The 20113-nt window shown below is 43.5% G+C and overlaps 1 protein-coding gene across 1 annotated transcript in view; it reads right to left on the bottom strand.

Moving 5' to 3' along the window:
• LOC109467991 (protocadherin-18-like) overlaps positions 1-19085 on the bottom strand; it is a 66756-nt gene extending 47671 nt beyond the window's left edge. Inside the window, 3 exon segments of the mRNA XM_019766185.1 lie at positions 15229-16680; positions 16683-16790; positions 16792-19085. Of these exon segments, the coding sequence (XP_019621744.1) occupies positions 15229-16680; positions 16683-16790; positions 16792-18123 (2892 nt within the window). The 5' untranslated portion in view covers positions 18124-19085.
• Between the last annotated feature and the right edge of the window lie 1028 nt (positions 19086-20113).

Raw genomic sequence — 20113 nt, 5'->3', positions numbered from 1 at the left:
CTTCCTCTANACTTTCTTGCTGATTGGCTGTTGGGATTTAACTTGATTAACACCTGCACAGAGCATTTCCACCTGCACAGAGCATTTCTTGCTGATTGGCTGTTGGGATTTAACTTGATTAACACCTGCACAGAGCATTTCCATACTGACAGTATGTCTGTATTCAAGTGTTTTGGTAGGTATTTCAAGCTTTCCTGCTCCAGCATTGGAATGCGGGGCATGGACGTTTTTTTTTTTATTTTGAAAATCAACAGTTTGCATTATGCAATTAAAAATCCTAACCAATAAAGTAGGGAATAGCTATCCAAATGTTGTTTTAGTTGTATTTTACTTCATATTATAGTTATATCAATGTAAATCATTGTTTTCCCTTGTGTTTCTCATTCTTTCCCTGCCATGTCGTAAAATGTGGTGAACCCATCGCTGTATTTGCTCCAAAGCAAATATTGGCCTTTCTAGTTTTATCTGTATTTTCAGGTATTTAAATAAAATAATTTAACTATTGCAGTATGTAGTGTGGTACGGTCTATCATCACCAGTCGTTGCCCACTGTATATCTATCATATTGTACTCTAGAATAAAGCATACTCTTTCAAATGTCATATGAAACTTTGCTATACATATAGTACCGAGTTAAAATGTTGACCTTCCAAATTCAAAGTGACTTGTATTGAACACACATCCATGGATGCATTAGTCCAAAGAAAATTAACTGTTTCCTCTCTACCACTGGGCCTTTATATCACAAAATGCAGACTAGCCCCAGAGAAGAACCATATATTTTAGTGTACAGTTGGGTCCAGTGGAGTGCCTGCTCCTGTAACCCTGTAAATAATGGCAAATCCTCTTGCACTCCATTCCATAAAACACTATTCAAAGCTGTCAAGAGGTAGCCATGTCGACATTTAGCAAATAACCTCCCTGTGCAGAATTCAACTTTCTTTCCTGCCTGTTTTTATCTTGACCAAGCCATTTACATGTACCACTACTACTAGAGAATCATGACGCACAAAGAAAAAGATTATGGAAACAAACTTTTGGAGTTGGATTCCCCGCTCATTCAAAGAGTTTTCTACTTCCGAAATGCCTTATCTAAGAGCTATTTTGCCACTGGGCTTTTTGCCTTTTGTACATGATTTGTGAGCAGGACTATCCCTACTGAACATCCCCTGCAGCCAGGATTTATGTTTCTTGACTGCATAGCTGAGCCGTGAGGAACAGCTAGGTATTACTCTGGAATTCAGCAGGACCGCGTGAGAACATACCGCAGCGCTGAAAAGTCTCTGTTCTTCGGAAACTGTAACATGCTGAGGGGTGGGCCAGGATTACAAAAAAGTGCCCATCACCGTAAATTTCCTCCGCTGTGCGTCAATCAGGGCGACTAACAGCCCGGAAAACCATTCCTCGGATGCGACCTATCGTAGGTAATGGTAGTTTGCGAGATATGGCCATACTTCCCGACTGCAACCAGAACGGAAACGAAATTGAGTACTTCTGATGTCCCGTCTCCCAGGTACAAGACTTGGAATGTGCTAACATGAAGAGTAACATTCCTCGTCTCCCAGTACAACTTGTTAAAGCTCAGGAATTCTAACAAAAATCTTATAATTGGCAGTTAATAGAAAAGAAAAACAAACAAAAAGACAATATAAAAGAATACTGAACATTGTTTCTCGAGCCTCATGCCCTTTCTGCCCCCTGTTTCTCATAGCCAGCCATAGAATTTCAGGAAAAATCTTATAATTGGCTGTTAGATGTGAAAATCAAAGAAAAACAAACAAAAAACACAATAGTCCTGAGGTTTGGATTCTAATTTCAAGAACAAAAACAAAACAAGAAGGTTAAAAGAGCAAATTCTTGGCAAGTACTTTCTTTGTATAAAATTTCTTTCCAACTGCCACCTTTAATTTAACAGAGAAAAGCTAGATATCCTTTGATATGAATTCTTACTTCTTAAAAAGTAAGGCTAGAGAATCAGCAACTTTCCTGTCCTGTTTACAGACACAGTGAAAACTCTCCTCTAGCATCACAGAATCCACACCTTACAGAAAAACCATTTCCCTCCATTTTAAAGAAAGAAGTCAAACCCAACAAGTTAGAACGTTACATTGGTTTTCATTATTTGTTCATATTTTTCATGTTTCTTGCAATTAGCCTCTGGGCAAGAATTTGCAAGAAACTTTTAAGTTATTAATATGAGCAAACAACATAATGACATACATGTAGTCCTTGCCTCACTTCTAAGTCTTTGGCTCCTGTATCTAACCTGTACAGACAGTAGGACACTTGTTACTTATTTTTACAGGTATTTTTAGGCACAGACGCCAACTGGGCCGTAAGCCTGCTACAGACAAGCTGCCCACCTGGCCTGCTCTGATAAGCTACACTCCAAATACTGGAGGTGAAGTTCCACCCATATTTCACAAGCCTGTAGACATTTAATCATGTACGTATGTAGCTTTGTAATAAGTGTAATGCATGTATTGCTTTAATGGGATAAGTTGTGCCAAATATATAAAGTTGAACTTAAGACATTACTTTGTAAACCTAACACCTGTTAAGTCGTGGGCTGACGTAAGGAAAACAGCACAAATTCCTTTAAAATGGTTGATCCAATGCTGTTAAGACGTGTCACTCTCTTTCCTGTCCCTGAAGTACTCTGTAAACATACTGGAAGGTCATGGAAGCAGCTGACTTCACTGTCTATCTTAGCTGTAAACAAACTACTTTTGTAAAGCAATGAGTTTAAACTCAGAAAACTGCACCTTTAAGATGGCAAAATCCAACATGTCCCCCTAGTCTAGTTCTCAAGTGGAAGGCAAACGTATGGAAAGGCAGCTGACTTCACTGTCTACCTTAGCCGTAAACAAACTACTGCACTCTTGTAAAGTGATGAGTTTAAAGTCATAAAACTGCACAAATTCCTTAAGACATAAAAATTCAACCCTACTGAACATGTCCCTTTGCCTCATTGTGTCTGAAGTGGACGGCAAACACAGGAGAACGTTATGGAAGCAGCTGACTTCACTGTCTACCTTGGCTTTAAACACAAACTACTCTGATGAGTTTCAACTCAGAAAACTTAATGGATTCCTTCGAGATGACAAAATGTACAGGTCCAAATGCCTTCTTGTATCTGAAGTGGAAGGCAAACAAGTGGGAGGAAGATTATGAAGGCAGCTGACTTCACAGTCCAACTACACAAACAGAACACTTGGCCCTCCTGGGCTGCATAAACATGTCTTGAAGAGACTGAAAGTTTCTAAGAAGCTTAAAAACTGGGCCTGCTTCTCTGTCTGTGATGTTGACAGAGATAATTGGTGAGAAAACCCAGACATGGGACCAAGACAACAAAAGAATTAGGTTGAGAAAGATTTATGCCTTTATGTTATTGTTAACCTCTACTTCGCAGTCACTTCTGTACCCAAACATTGCCGCAAAAAAATAATTCACAGACTTTTTTTTTACCACTGCAAACATACATATAGTTCCACGAAGATGTCCATTATTCTCAAATCGCAAACTTTTGCTACCACGAATGAGTACAGTGCTGTACAGGAATATAGAGTATAGGAAAGACTGTAGAATGCAGGAAAAAGGCCACAAAATTAGCTTCTGTCCTTGCATTTAGAGGGATTGGTAACCCCGTTCACCTCTTATGCACTTGGTATAACCAGCTAATCAGATTATTCACTAGGATCAGGAAATTCCAGGTTTAGTCCCTGATCTGAAGTTGACACCAGCTGGACCCACACAGAAGGATTATCTGAGTCTCCACCGAACTCTCATCTCCTGGCAGTGTGTAAACTACTGCACTCTGGGTCATACTAATGCATTTTCTTGGTTCTTAAAACATAATTCTGAACTGAAACAAGATGAAGAAAATACTTGGGGAGGAAGTCTGTATCAATCAATCAATCAATCAATCAATCAATCAATCAATTTTATTGCAAAAGGTTTGAAATGCAATATATATCAAATATATTCAATTAATCAATAAATTGTATAAATGCTTCTAAGGGTACTCTACAATGTATTTTAGGAAGTAAAATAGAATCAAAGTCCCAATCCTCTGTTTTTACTATGTTTTATTGACTTATTTTAACTGAAAGGTGTGCAAGAACCAAGAACATGAATTGGTATAGCCTTCATGTTGGTTCCCAGAGAAGAAACTTGGTGACACCAGAGCACATCACATCACCTTACACTGAGTCACACAAAAATGTCTCTCAGTTGAAGCTTTCGTCCCACAACAGTGTGTAAACTACCCTGAGTTCCCTAAACCTGGCGACATCAGACTACTTGACATCCCTTGACACAAAAATGTGGACTTGGCCTCTTAACAAACGATAAAGAAAACATCGCCACAATGGAACGGTGGTGGGAAGTTGAGTTAGGGCATTCTCAAGTCTTCAAGTGCTTTTGCACCGGCCTCTTGAGTACAGGATGGCATCAGGCCCGATTCTTCATTCCCATGGCATGACCAAAGGCCACACCACCTCCTCTCTTTGGTTCTCAGACATTTCTAAGTAAAAGTTGGTCAAGAGGACACCGAGAAAACAAAGAGGATCAAGAAAATCTGACTCAGTTTCTATTCCTAATTCACTTTTTCAAAAGTTGAAACTGTATGTACCAAGGTGCAGACTTTCTCTCCAGACTCTGTTTTCATTCTAGTCTTCTATTTCAGGATTGTTTCTTAAGTCTGAGAATGAAGAAGTTTCATTGGTGTGGCCAAAACACACAGTCTTCTGCTCAGTTACCTGAGACAATGGCAGGAGAAAGTGGTCAATCTACAGAGAACACGCTTCAGAAGCTCACGCAAACAGTTCTGAAGTGGCCGCCAGGCATGCATCAAAGCCTACACAGAACCGACAGAGCGGTCCGCAAACTGGGAAAAGGTAAAAAACAAATACAACACAAAGGGAGACAAAACACTCTCTTAACACAACTGCAAACAGAACACAGCCCTTTTGCAAACAGAACGCTTGGTTTTTATACAGCACCTGCCGCGAACGGAAGTAAATCATGATTTTACAGAAGAGTGAACACCGTTTCTGCCCTTTTTGCCCCCGTTTTCTCATACTATTAAGCTTCAGCCAGCCATGGTCTCCCTTTTCTCACCCTGAACAATATCCCAGCAGCAGCGCGGAGCCACTGGGGAACCAGACTATGAAGATTCACTGCTGGAGCTCACAATGCAGGAAAAACCCAGACATGCACGAAATTCCAACTGTCCTGTCCTTCCACGACCCCATGCCATGCCGAATCACAAAGCCTGTTGCAGCTACATCTATCCATGCTATCCATCATTCTCACCTTAAACTACCCCGCTAACCCGGGTTTTATAACACAGGCTGTTCTCGTGATTAAGGTCCTTAATATTTCTCTCTTTATCAGAGATGTACAGAGAAACTTGCCAAGTAAGAGATAACTGACTGCTGTTTCCAGTCCTGTAACCACTTTAAAGTGTGAACAGGTAACTACATATTTTTATCATAGGCTGTCCTCAGCATGATTAAGGTCCTTATGTTTCTCTGATTCTTTCCTAAATGTTACGTTGTCCAGAGAAACCCTCCTAAGTAGGTGATCTTTCCGGTCCTCTCAACACCAAGGATGAAAGTGTTAATGGATAACTATACTGTATATTTTTTATCAGAGGCTATCTTCAAATAATTAAGGTTCTCATGGTTCTATCTCTATTAGAATCTTATGTAAGAGTAAGGAAAACCTCAGTGTGGACAAGAAAGTGATAATTGACTGCACTTTCTGGCCCTGTTGAATGATAAATACATATTTTTCACCACAGGCTGCCCTTATGCTCTCTCTTTATCAGCTCGTATGTATGGGCATGGGAAACTTCAGTGTGGCAAAGTGAAAGATAATCAAATGCACTTTCCGGTCTTCTAGGCACTTGAAAGTGGAAGTGTGAAGGGACAACTACATATTGGCTACTCTCAACACCCCATAAACATAAGATGACCTTTACCGACCTTTACAGTTGCAGGGCATGGAACGCTAGCATGCAACCTGTAAGTTGAAGGTCAATGTAGTGACATTGCAAAACCAACTGGAAGGTCAATGGTGACATTGTAACTGCAACACTTTAGAGAGATGCAGGTTGTTGACACTAGTATGAGTAAGTTCGCCCCACCAATTCAAAAACATTGCTGTAATGGCATCTTTGCACTTCTGGTAATTTTTCCAAGGCCATGCCAATCCATTTCCTTGTTTCTTGGACATTTTAAGGTGAAAATAAAGTTGACTGCAGGTTAACACTGTCAAGTTGCAGATTTTTACAAAAATAAAAGTTATTCTACATGTGTTTCATGTGGTTAAGACATACAATCAGAAAGTGATATTCGTCCTCCATTGCTATTAGTTCTGCATAAAATAACGTATCAATGGAGACCTGTGTCAGCGTGAAGCCAGTGTTGACAGTGTCTTTGTTCCCTACACCACACAGACACACAGGGGAGTTGACATGAAGACATGCCCTGGTGCCATCTACCTACTTCTCAGGCCATGCCAATCTCACGTGTTGGTTCTTAGATTTGTAATGCTGAACTACAATGTCAACGTGAAAATAGAATCTGATAGGAAAGTCTGTAACATTACCTTTCATACTAAAATGACAGCAGATGCCATCTGAAATGTCTGACTCCTCAGAGAATTCATCCATTTGCTTGATTTACTTTGTATTACATGATAATGTTCTACCTGGATGTCTATCATTCATCAATGTTTTGGTACACACAGTTTCATCAGGGAGTGAACATTAGCTATACAGTCAGATGCAATTTTTCTTCCTAGTCCCTGATGCTTCCATGATGCTTTTCTCTTGCTTAATCTTTATTTTAGAATGACAAGGAACAAAGGAAATGGTAGCCTTGTGGGGGAAGTCTCCCTAACAGCTCCTGTATCTAGAAACACAGAGATTTAAGTATATTTTCAAAACATATCCTGCAAATCAATCGCCTAACCAGCCATCCAGCAGTGACACTTTGTGTATCAGTATTGGCAAACTAGCATAATTGCTTTTAGGACACATCAGCTTAGGAAGCAGGTGGTATCGGCATACATTACATCGACTTACAGGGCTGAAAATACCACCTGCATATGCAGGTTAGTGCATTGGAGCTGTGCAGGTATTTCTGATGTCTACCTGCACCTACACTGGTCCATGTACTGGATTGAAACATACCGCCATGTAGGCAGATGTGGATTTTTATCTGCTGCATAATTTTGACTGCTATTACCTATGAAGTATAAAAGAAATAATGGCTATATTTTTGGAACAGTTTCAGTGTGATCCATACTACCTAATTTCTGAGTGTTGAATGTAAAATTTGTCTGGTGCAGGTAATTTTCAGTGTTACCCACACCAGTGTTGAGCCCTGGAGGCCCTGCATAACATGATAACAACCTCTGCGCCTTGTTTAAAGCTACCTAATGAAGAGGCCACAACCATTTCATCGATAATGGCTTCCACTTTATCTCTGGCACTTTGAGAGGAGACATTATATCCCAGCTGTCTACATCAAATAGGCTTGAAATTGAACCGCATCACCATAAAATGAATGTAGGGTTGTGGAAGAATAAAAGGTATCATTACCATATTATGGCGATGATTTCTCTATTCAAAGGTTAGATTGCACATGCTGGCAAGCATACTTTCTACATCAAATCAAAATTTAAACCAATCTCTTGAAGCATGTACTGTGAAGTTTATGGCACTTTGATCCAATACACAATTATGTTTACACTTCAAATGACTTTCATGCAAACAAACTTGTGATTAAAGTAAAAGTATTTTGCCTAACTCGATTAGATTAAAAGCCAAAAATGCTGACAAGTGGAAAATCCAGGAGCAACTTTTGGGCAGAGGGGATATTTCTGGCTGGATTTTTCTGAGCCAGGGGCAAATCGGTCAGGCAACAACCTAATCAATATTTCAAGCTAAGCCAAATGCTTTCTGCGTTATTCCCAATTTCTGATGACACCCTCCGCATTAACACTTGGCTTAGTAGTCCCGTTATTTTCGAATCAGCGTCTGGGAGCCATTCTTTGGGGGATTGGGATTCAGTAACTACAGAGTAATGCCTGCGGATACATCAAACCAGGGATATTTTCTGTCCCCATCTCCTCAGGATAATGAACCTTTTACGGCATTAGGCAACACCAATTTTATTTGTTGGTTCTTGGATTCAAAAACTGGAAAATCTGGAGTCTGAAAGTCGATACAATTGGGCACAGTGAATACATACTCAGATGCAACTTTTCCTCCCAGCCCTTTATTTTCTATTCTGAGTAAATCATGCTTCCAAGAGTCTGTACTTTTGATAGACAGTCTCAGGTAGTAAATAAACAGATGGAAGTTTTTCTCTCAGTCCTCCATTTTCTACCTTGACTAAATCATACTTCTTCTGGCAGCCCTTTCACTAGACAGTGAGAAATTGTTTACCACATCTGTTTCCTGATTTACATTTATGCTTCCAAATGTACAAGAAACAAGGAAATGAATTGGTTTCCCTGCCTCTAACTAATGGATGATTGATTCCATACCTCACACAGGCAGGGAGGAGAGCTAAGGGGCAGATCACTACCCTGATGACCCATCAACAGATTCCCTCTGAGATATCCACCAGGATACTCTTCCCTGTACACTTCAAAGAGAATGCGTAAAGTCCAGAATTTCGTGCTCCAAAATCCTTCTTGTGTAACCAAGTTGCCATGGCAACATCCCGGGGGAGGTCGGAATTGCGAGCGACATTGATCCGAAATCAATTTTCCCTCCCCGCAATGTCGCTAATGTGGATCAAAACCGCCGCCGACTTTGCTATCGCCCTTTGATCTACGGCGCAAAATGGTGGAAATTTGAGCGTACGCGGAGCCATATTAAGTAAGACAGTGGGTCGGGGGGTTAAGCCGGAGAGTGCATCGAGTGGGACGAGACCTGGACAGGGAGGCTGGGCCGATCCCTACTCTCACAGACTGGGATGGTCCACTCGATAAAACTCAGGCAAACCTGTGTAAATTTACTGTGTCTGTATCTACAAGATAGGGTGACTTTCAGTTTGTAGGCATGTAGCACACGACCATGGTCGTGGATATAAACCTCACATACATATCTTATCTGTAACTGTTCTTTCAAAGCTCTCAGGAACGTGTCTGATAACGTTAGACATCGCAACATAAGCAAGGTGAGAGAAGTGCTGGTTGTGCACAAGAAAATCCCTTTATCCTTTCCTCTGGTGTAACACACCAGCTTCACAGATACACTGTACGTACGGCAGCAGCTGGTTATATTACACTGAAGGACCTCTCAAACCTAACATATGAGGGTACGTACCCCTACGTTACTTATCAGCAATGAGTTTCACTATTATGAAAGTTCTTGGAAAAATTGTGTGCCCTTTTCCCAGATACCAAGAACTATTGTAGAGTGGAACTCATTGTCAGCTAGTATATAGTAGGTAGCAGGACAACACTAGGAAGTTAGATGTGCCCTGGATTAGTGTGACTGACAGGTCATTTGATGTAACATTACCAACTGCCAACACATGCAGTGGTCGAAATACTTTTTTTTAGTGTTCTGCAATATTGCAGAAGAGTCCAAATTTTGTTCTGCAATTTGGAAATACTTTCTGCAAATACACAAGCCTCTATACTACAATCTTGAAAGTTTATAAGCATGAACTATTGATTGATATGCAAATTAGTGAAGACAAATTTTTGGAAGTCCAAAAGGAAACAAAAGATAGACAAGTAAAGACAAGGTTGATGTAAATTAGTGAAGAAGCTCCTGTTGTTTCAGTAATACTAGTAAGTGTTGTCTGTCCTTGGGGCCAAAAGCGTTAAATCCAAGTGCCAATTTTTCCTGCTGCAAAATTGCAGATTGTGTAAATTTTCCTTCTGCAATCTTTGAAATCTATCTGCAGATTGCAGACTGCAGGCAGGTATTTCGAACACTGACATGCCTACAATGCTGGTGGTCAGCATTGTTATGATTCGGTCTATAATAAGTTAACAAACAAACCTGTTATGACAAACCAGCCTGCGCCCACAAAAAAATGCAACTGTCAGATAAATGTTGATTTATGCCATCGGTGTAGAAGCTACATGTAGGTAGTTCTTCGTATGAAGTCTATTTTAAATGGATTCTTATCCTGTATGCGTCGAACGGCCAACTGACTTATAGTCAGACTGAAATGGGATTAAGGTTATACGTGATCTGCACATGAACATGAACTTGCAGAGCTAGAATTTCCATAGCTATGGTTCCTTACAATGCACAATAGTTTTACTTGCAAGTTTATGCCCGAGGGCTAATTGCAACATGAAGCAATGTATAGAAAAAGTATATAGACAGTACAAGTTAACAATGGTGACAAGTGGAACAAGTGACTATTCTAAGAACTGCTATATTTATTTATTTATTGTTTGACTCAGGCAAAGCCCATATACAACGTTGACAACACAAAATACATAAATTTAAAAATACGGTGTCTGGGATAAAAGAAACGGGGCCTATTTAAGGTCTGCATACCAGCTGGCAGTACCTACGCCAGAACTGACTTCTGGGGAAGGCATCAGAGCGTAAGAGCAAACTGATGATGCCGTTACCGGACGCCAGGAGGCGAGCCGCAAAAGAGTGCGTCAGCTTTCGCCTCCTGGCGTCGAAGGTGTCGACACCCAACTGGGCAAAGAACAAACTGTTACTGGTGGAGCGAGGCTGAGACATAATGATTTTGAAAGCATCATGGTAAGCCATATAGAATACCATCTATGCTTTTTTCAGGGAGGTTGACTTCTTTTTAGGAATCAGTGGAATTGGAAGACAAAGTGTCCCACATTCTCTGCAATGAGTGGTTTTTTACAATAATACATCAGGCAACGCCAGTTCAGTTTGTTGCTTCTCAGTTGCTTCTCAGTTGCTTTTCCCTGCTGCCTAACCCAATAATCAATACAAATTTGGTATCAAAGGGTTACTTCAGCATGACAAAGGTTAAAAAGAATAATGATGAACTCAAAAAGCAATATAAAATGAGTAAATGTCGTAGAATAAATATATTTAAGTAGATTTTTACTATAAAACTGTCCAAACACCAAGGAAATGAATTGGTGGCGCCTTATACTCTACTAAGCAATGGTCACTAAACCAAAGGGCAGACATATCACTTAGGAGGCAGCAACAGAAGAGAGACTCTTACTAAAATTGCAACCTCTTAGCCCTTTGGCAAAGTCAATGTTCGGTGAGTAATGTACCTGTCAGCCATACTGTCTGGTATTAGTGTTATTACCAACATTAGCTCCGGCAGCGTGATAGATTTCAGTGTAAGAAATGATTTGAACAATAAGTCTGTTCCATGGAGGATACGTGACATTGGTGCAAAAATAATGTCAGCTAGAACGTGGAAAAAAAAAAAAATTTAGAATTTACAAGACTTCACATAAAAGGTTGTCAGAAATATGACTTACTCCAAGATGAACGGATTCAGAAATAACTGAAATTTGGGAATAGTTTCATCGGGTTGGTAAGTTACTGAATAAATCTTTTTACACAACCATGTGTTTTATTCTGTGACAGGTGGAAAAAGAGTCTCTTTATTTAACTGAAATTTGCATTGTAAAAAGCTTTATCTTTTTCAGCTTTCTCCACCAGTATTTTCCAAAGTTCTCCCAATCAATATGAGGCATCTTCCTTCAGAAGTCAATTAACTTTAAAGATAACCACAAACATTTTTTATGATTCTTAATAAATCATGTTTCCCTTGTAGTGGCTGCAATTTCTTTCATCTTCCTCCCTCGAAACAAGAACTGACAAATCAAATTGGCGTGGCCTAAATAGCAAAATCCTCACATGCCAGCCAGTTGATTATGATCACTTGTGCCACATTACCTCATTAAATAATCACTACAAGATCTGGCGTAACCCACCCTGGTGTACCACCCTGGTGTACCACGTTGGGAATACCGCTAAGCCGGACTAACGTAATTAACATTGACAGGATCTTCCTGCAACGGCCTTGATAAAGACAGGCAAAATTAACAACCAGGATGGCCCTCTGTCTTCTTTTGTTGTGTTCTGTCATGAGTGATTAATCGGTTAGGCCACAACAATTTAATTTCTTTGTTCTCGGCTTTTAAAACAACATGCTTATCTGATAATTGGTTGTCGGATTTTCAAAACAATATGGCGCTTATCTGGAAAAATATAATGATAACATATCCTGATGCTTATGCCTTGGTGCATAACATTTTATGGATAGAATACAGTAAAGTTTTCCTCTCTGCCCTCTGCTTCTGTGATGTCTGTTTGCTATATTTTCACCTTGACATATCTGACAACCAAGGAAATACATTGGTGTCGCTGAAAATGAGAGCAGTTTGGGATAGGAGAGAAATTGCGAGGGATGATACTAATCATAACTCGTGGATGTGTAATTGCATTTTGGGCTGTTCGTCATTGACAGCATACATACATGAATTCCAGAGGATGTCGATACGTGTTTGAGGTCAATCACAATACAAAGGAAACAGACAAGTCAACAACTTCCTGTATTATCTACCCAAGGTGTTTACAAATTCATTATTTCCTGGAACTGTACTACCGGAGGTAGTACTAGTAGTACAGGTAGATTGCTATCAAGTAAAGTAAGGGTTTTTTTCAGTCAACTTGTATGCTTGGATCCATAGTTATACACTGTACATACAGGCTAAGGATGGCTTAGACGATGCAGTCATTTGACATAACTCACTCACTCCTGTCACATTCTTGTGAGGCTAATTCATTACACCATGTATCCTGCTTGAAACAGACACTGAATACAGATACAGATACAGATAGAGATACAGGAAAGTGTAATGTGAAATGAACCATGTCCTAAACTGAAAAGAGACACACATTATCCCTTTCACCACAGTCGTGGCCAATTCATTCCTGCAGGTCCATTTTCTGATGTCTTATCAACTCCAGTGGCTATTTTACCCCAGCAATACAACACAGAAAACGATGCATCTTCTCTTTTCGAATCAAAGCGGCATTTTTTCCTGGACCCAGACTCACTCCGAACCTCCTCACTACCCTTCTATCTTATCTGTAGGAGCTTTCCACGAGTCCATTCAGCAAACCTGACTTTGAAGTTAGCCATTACGCTTGCAGCATGAGTACTTTTGCCATACATAGTAAATCATAGATAGTAAAAGGGCAAGTATTGCCTAGGGGGAGAGGGCAAGGTTATAGGGTGATATGCAATGCCAGGGCTCAAAATACTTTCTTCTGCATTCAAAATTTCCTCGACAAGTGTTTAACTTGCTTTTTCATACCCTTTAACTTTATAGTCCAATAAGATGTTCCTAACACATCATAAATCTTACCTCTCTTGTTAATTTGTATGTAAGGATTTACAAAGTAAATGGAGGAGGGCAGTTTGGGAGCAAAGAAAGGAGCCTACTACTAGTACTAGTACAGGTTAGGTGTATGTAGACATCAGAAATACCTGCACAGCTCCAGTTTCACCTGCACTAACCTACTTATACAGCTGGTATTTCCAGCCACAAATGCTCTTTTTTTCAACATTGTTGCTGCCAAGATCACAAAGAAAGATCTAAATTATTTGTGGCTTAGATTCTCAAGTTATCACAGAGGGTGGTTTTGCTAAATGGGTAAATCTCGCCAGTGGACTTGCCTGGCTTATGTCTAATTAGGTTTTCTCCACAGACAGGGTGTGAGGTAATATTATTGTTTCTCTCTTTAATTTAAAAAGGATTAAAAGATATTCTGCTCATAATAACTGACAAATGGACTTACAAACATCACAATAGGGCAGCGTCGGTGGCAATTAGCCTGGGGGTTAGCTGAAAAGTGGACCATAGATGATAAAAGTGTTGTTTTCTTAAAACATGCAATATTGTTTTAGTTTCTCTAACTCATTTAGCACAGATTGCTGCTTCCATAACAACTGATGCGGGGATACTGCAAATAATATATACAAAGCATATGAGAAAGAATATAGCCTGGGGCTAGGCAAAAAGTGGATTATAGAACTGTTATTTTTGCACAAAACCATGCAATAATGTTTTAGAATGGACTCTACTCTCTCTGATTCATTTAGAAAAAATTATGGGTAAAATTTTGTCATAACAACTAACAAATACATACAGTATGACAAAGATAGTACATCATTAAGATTAAGATATAACTACCTGTCGGCATCACACAGACATATTGGTGGGCTTGTATAATTATGCTGACTCACACAGGGCAGGGCCTAAAACCTAATTACTAGCACTAACATTACTGAATCTGAAATTAAGTTTTTAGTTTTACTTTTTTTAGACATGTGTAGACATGTTTAGACATATTTAACCTTATACAAATATCCAGTGCACTCACAGTCAGTGAGAAATTTAAAAAGAAGATGAGAAAGTGAGAAAGTGCATATTGCACCCAGCATTTCTCCTTCAGTTGGTATTTCCAACCTAGCAGGGTGACAAGTTACTGATAGTTGCCAGTATCAATGGGAATTCTCTGAAGTGTTACCAAGAAACTGCATATGACACCTGATCTACCAACCAACTTCTGACCATATAAAACCCTGCAATAAACTGTCAATACGGCTGTCACTTCTCATCTCTTCCCTCTCGAGCTTAAGCGCAGGAAACCGTTTGGCAGAGACTTGTGCACATTTACTGCACTCGCAAGGCGTGACGTTATACCTCCAGTCGGGAGACAACTGTCAACCATGGTTCGGAAAGCAGTCAATAACAACGCCAGGCCGAGGGCCGGGGGTTAGGGAAGCTGGCATGGACCATTAGCCAGACGTCAAAGCAGACAGGGCAGACAAGAGAGCGGGAAAGTTCCAAGGTGTAAACCGTCAGCTGCTGTCAGAGCATCAAATGTGGATTTTTATGCAGGATGCTCTTTGAATCTCATCTTGGCTCAGTACACGAGTGTGGCTGACTTTGAGGTGGAAAAGAGCTAATTTCCTGTGATGCCTCTCACAAGTTTGATCTAAGTTAGAACCAAGTTTGCAAACTGAAATATCTACTAACTAACTATGATGGCACCAAGGCTGAGCTGACAACCTTGTCCCATTTGACAACAAGCCACAACAAAGAAGATGCTCTGTCCTAGAAACCTGTCAGTACAACCTACTTAGTCTACAATACACGACAACTCTGTATTCAAGGGAAGTTTCTTGAAAGAAGGACAATCATAAGTCTTACCTCATCTTCACACGATGCCTCCGGTCCTTCCTTCCGCTCTGCTCCTGATCCCGACTCATCCGTCTCGCTCTCCGCTCCTACAGGCTGCTCCTTCTTTGTCAGGTTCTTAACTTTTGGAGGGTCCTTCTTAAGGAGTTTGGACTCCGAGTCTGGCGGGGAGGTTTCCGTGAGCGAACCCGGACTTGAACTCTCTTGTCCGTCGGGTTCTTCTTTGATGATGTCATTGTAGTCCATTTTATGCGCTGCCTCATTTACAGTCACCACAATTTCTCTGTGACTCGTGTTTCGTTTCCTCCCGCTGCCTCTGCCTGCAGAGTTCCTCTGTTGCGAGGCCATCACCTGTTTTTCGGCGTTGTTGTACGTCCTCTCGTCTTTGTTTCTGCGCCGGCATTTGAGGATGACCACGACCACGATGGACACCAGCAGAACGAGAGCACAGCTCAGCGCGATCACGATGATGATCGGGATGCTGAAGCCGTCGTCTTTTGGTCGGGTGTTGGCAATGTTAAACCTGTTCCAGTCTGTAACGTTTGCTGGGAGTAGGTCCCCACCAATCATAGTGGAGCCGTTATAAACGGCGTCACTCAGGAAGATGTTGAGGAGGGTGGTTGCCGAGGTGGGCGTGGCACCATGGTCTGTTACCATGACAGTCAGGGTGTACAGCCCCGCCCAGTCAGGCCTGATCAGTTTCACAGTCCTGATATCCCCCAGCTCAGAGATGACAAAAATGCCCAAACGGTTGCCATTAGTGATAGAATAGGACAGTTCCCCATTCGGCCCCTCATCCCAATCCACTGCCTGGATGCTGGTTGCTAGGTAACCGACCGGAGCGGTGAGGGGCACATACACTACATTCCTCCTGTCGTTAGGGAAGGTGATTTCAGGTTTGTTGTCATTTTCGTCTTGGACAAAGACCCTGACCAAACAAGTGTCACTCATCTGTGGCACCCCCCTGTCACGAACTTCAACAATCAACTCATATTGTCTCACCTGCTCATAATCCAGCTTGTCTGCCGTGTACAGGACTCCACTCTCCGGGTTTATGGAGAATTTCCCCTCCTCGTTCCCCTGTATGATTCTGTACCGCCGTTCGGCATTCCTTCCCATGTCTAAATCAGTGGATACAACAGTACCTACAGAAGTCCCCACCGCTACAGATTCGGTGATGTAGAAAGGGTACATGGGTTCCGTGAAGGCGGGAGCGTTGTCATTTTTGTCCGTAATCCTGATGGTGACAAGTACGGACCCCATACGGGAGGGCACCCCTCCGTCCCGCGCCACCATGGTAAACTGGATAACCTCACGGAGTTCCCGGTCTATTACCTCGTTCACGATGATGTTACCGTTCTCTGGGTCCACGTAGACGGTCTGGTCGCCGTCGCTGGTGGAGTAGACGACCTGGCCGTTCGCTCCCTGGTCCGGGTCGGTGGCGGTGGTCCGTCCCCACGTACGTGCCCCGCTTCTCCTTCTTCCGCTAGCTCAAACTCCAACCGGTCGGTCCCAAAATCCGGCGCGTTATCGCTCACATCCATGAGGATGATATCGAAGGATTTGTAGGACACCCCGTGGCGGCCGCCCGGCGTCTTTTGCTATGACAGTCACGTTGTACGTCGGTAACGTCTCTCTGTCTAGTTTTGCCGACGTGACAATAAGGTACTGGCCGTCACCTTGCGGGACAGTTTTGAGTCTGAAATGTTTATTCGCGCCGTCTAGTGTCACGTTCACTCGCCCGTTTCTCCCTCCATCTCGGTCTGAGACCATGAGATACGCCAGAAACGTATCGACCGGGACGTCTTCGGAGAGATATACCGGCCCTTCGGACGAGGTGACAAAGTTCAGGGTCACCAGGGGCGCGTTGTCGTTTGTGTCGCCGACGTTGACGAGGACCGTCGCGAAGGTTGGTGCGGAGTTGACGCCCCTGTCTCGGGCCTGCACCGTGAGCTGGAAAACTCTCCCCGCCGCCGACTCTCGGTCTAACGGGGCGTTAGTCGTCATTCTGCCCGTTATCGGGTCCAAGGCGAACAGCGCGAGAAGAGAGTCTGACATGGAGTTACTGAAAGAATACACAACTTCTCCGTTCGTTCCCTCGTCTGGATCGGTAGCGTTCAGATCCAAAACAAGCGTTCCGACGGGCGTGTTTTCCATGATGTCCACTGAGTAGCTCTCCTCCTCGAAGACCGGGCTGTTGTCGTTTGTGTCCAAGATGTTGACCTCCAGAACTTGGCTGTCGTAGCGCCGCGGGTTGCCGCCGTCGTACGCGGTGAGGACGAGGCGGTATTTGGGGTTCGTCTCCCGGTCCAAGGCCTGCGCTACCACCAGTTCCACGTTCTTACTCCCGTCCACGCCATCGAAGATATTGATGTCGAACGGCGCGTGGTCGGCTGTGGTCTGCAGGCTGTAAGTCTGAACGGAGAACCGCTCCGAGTCCAGATCCGTAGCGCTGTCGAGCGGCACGCGGGTGTTCACTGCGGTCGCCTCCGAGAGATCTAAGGTGACCTGATTGCTGCGGAAGCGCGGCGTGTTGTCGTTCTGATCCTCCACCGTGATCCGTACTTGAATTAGCTGAAAGAACTGTTTTGGCAGCATGGCCACTTCCAGCCCCACCTCGCAGACCTGCGCCCGCGGGCACAGCACGTCCCGGTCGATCCGCCCGTCCGTTGACAGCACGCCGGTCACCTCGTCAACTGTCACCCGCGACTGGGACGAGTTGGACAGGATCGCAAAAGTCCGCGGCGTAGCGGCGCCCACCACTCCCAAGTCCCGCGCCAGGTTCCCGATATAAGTGTTCGGCGGCTCTTCCTCCAATACCGAGTATCTCACCTCAGTCCCGCTGACACACACCGTGAGAACGCACAGCACGAAAAACCACAGACTTAACGTCCGTACTGGGGCCATTGTGGTCTTCTAAGATAAAAACAACACTTTCACTCGGTCAGAATAACACGATTTTTGCGGACACAGATTTTTAGTCCGTTTCTTCTCAAAACAAAGTGGCCAGCTGGAGCCGTCCCTTCTGTAAACAGACGAGCCTCCCGCTACAATAGCTCACGTCCGAGGAGTAAATCTTCAATAAGCTTTCCGTAACGCGAACCTACAAGCCAATGCTAGCTCTGAATGAAACTGTTTCTCCGCACATCCAAAGCGTTACATACATGCCTTACTGAGCGTTTTGAAAAAGCGGCCGTGTGTATAAGGAAAGCAGGCGAGCCCGGACCTACCGACAACCGTTTCAATCCGTTCCACACAGATAGCGTTTCCACTGTGCTGAGTACTGATAACGACAGTGCTGAATGGGGAGGCAATCTATCTCACCGTGTACTCCTGTCCCACTGGTATGTGGCCGCTGGCGAGAAGTGCACACACATATCCTCACATCTGACTCACGGGCCCGGTAGAGAGAAAAAAAGCGGCTCGGTTTTTAATGTCGTGGCTCTTTCCGCGGGCGAAGTTTCAGAAGTGGCCGGCTTCCAACCTTTGGTACACAAACCGACTGTAGAAGATAGAAATTACAGAGAAGAAATCCACACGCGTGGTTCAACGATATCTCCTTGAAGAAAAAAACGCACACGCCTTGAAGAAATCTTCACACACGAACCCGATCTCCAAGAAAGAAGTCCGACAGATGATGGCAACGTTATGTCTCCTCCTAGAAGAAAAGTCCTCGAAGAAATCCTTGTGAACCACGTCGGCGGTAGGTAGTCCTAACGTCTTGTAGCCTGGTGTAAGAAAAACACACATGCACACTCCCAGGCAAGCTCGAGCGAGGAGCGCAGCGGAGACGCGTCCGACTGCTATGAAGTGGTCACGAGAACTGAGCCCTGCTTGGTAGGCGGCGGAACGGGGGGCGGAGCCTGGGGTGTCCCGTGGCCCACGCAGCGTGGAGAGCTGCCTTAATTAAATCTATCTTTCACACGTTGGTTGCTATCCATCACCGCTCTGGGCAGGGCTTTCCCCGAGACTCAAGACAACCGTATGCAAACCGTCCCGGGGCATTACATCTACAGACAAGACCACTGCGCAAGTACAAGGGTGGAGTCGGAGGATCTTATGACTTCAGATTTCGCTTTAAATACGCTTCATAAAGACTGATCTGTGTCATAATTAAGTGTCGGGGCGCTGCCCTAGCGAGACACTAATTGAGTCCTAAAATCTGATACGGGCACGATCTTTATTTTCAGGTCAATATCTATACGCTGAGCTTTGTAGTGCTGAAGATCAGTGATTATTGGGCCGATGCATTTTCCAGATGGGGGTATCGAAAAAGGTGCTATGCGGTTTTCATACTCATTTGCTGTAGGTAACAACCTGCTGCAGTGTGAGTGGTCCCTAGAGGGCGCTTCTAACATCACACGCGGTGGGTTGAGTGGATTGTTCCGAAGTATCGATCGTACGAATGTGCGCTTTGATCGCCGGAACACGCGTAATACAAGCACGGCTTCGCAATTTGCGGGACATTTGGAGCCCGGCCAGCCGCTGCGCCGATCGTCGGCGGGAAGAGGCTTCAGATCACGCCGAGGGGCGCACGGGTTCAGCCGCGGGACTCTGAAACTCGAGTCTCGGGGTCGTCGAGGGCTGCCGACCGCCATCAGGGCGCGTTCCACACGGACGTGTCTGGCTCGCCTTTTCAATCTTATCTCAACTCCGAAAGTAATTACACTTCATTATCGGCACGGCAGCGGTAAAAACGCGGATAATTAACAATCGCCGGGGCAGAGACGGGAGAGTTTAGGGACCAGCCAGGCGGTTAAAGATGCCTCTAGCCGCGCGGCTTGCCGACGCACGGTCCGCTGATCACCTCGGGTTTCCCTTACTTGTTAGCCTCGGTGCCAGACTCTTGCGATGGCTGCAGCCCAACAAGCCCACAAGCCTAGGCCATTGCTAACTG

Source organism: Branchiostoma belcheri, unplaced genomic scaffold (assembly GCF_001625305.1).
Source record: "Branchiostoma belcheri isolate BF01 breed outbred unplaced genomic scaffold, Haploidv18h27 scaffold19, whole genome shotgun sequence".
NCBI classification, from domain to species: Eukaryota; Metazoa; Chordata; class Leptocardii; order Amphioxiformes; family Branchiostomatidae; genus Branchiostoma; species Branchiostoma belcheri.
Note: the sequence above shows the minus strand (reverse complement) of the source record. Positions and strands in the feature narration are given on the sequence as shown.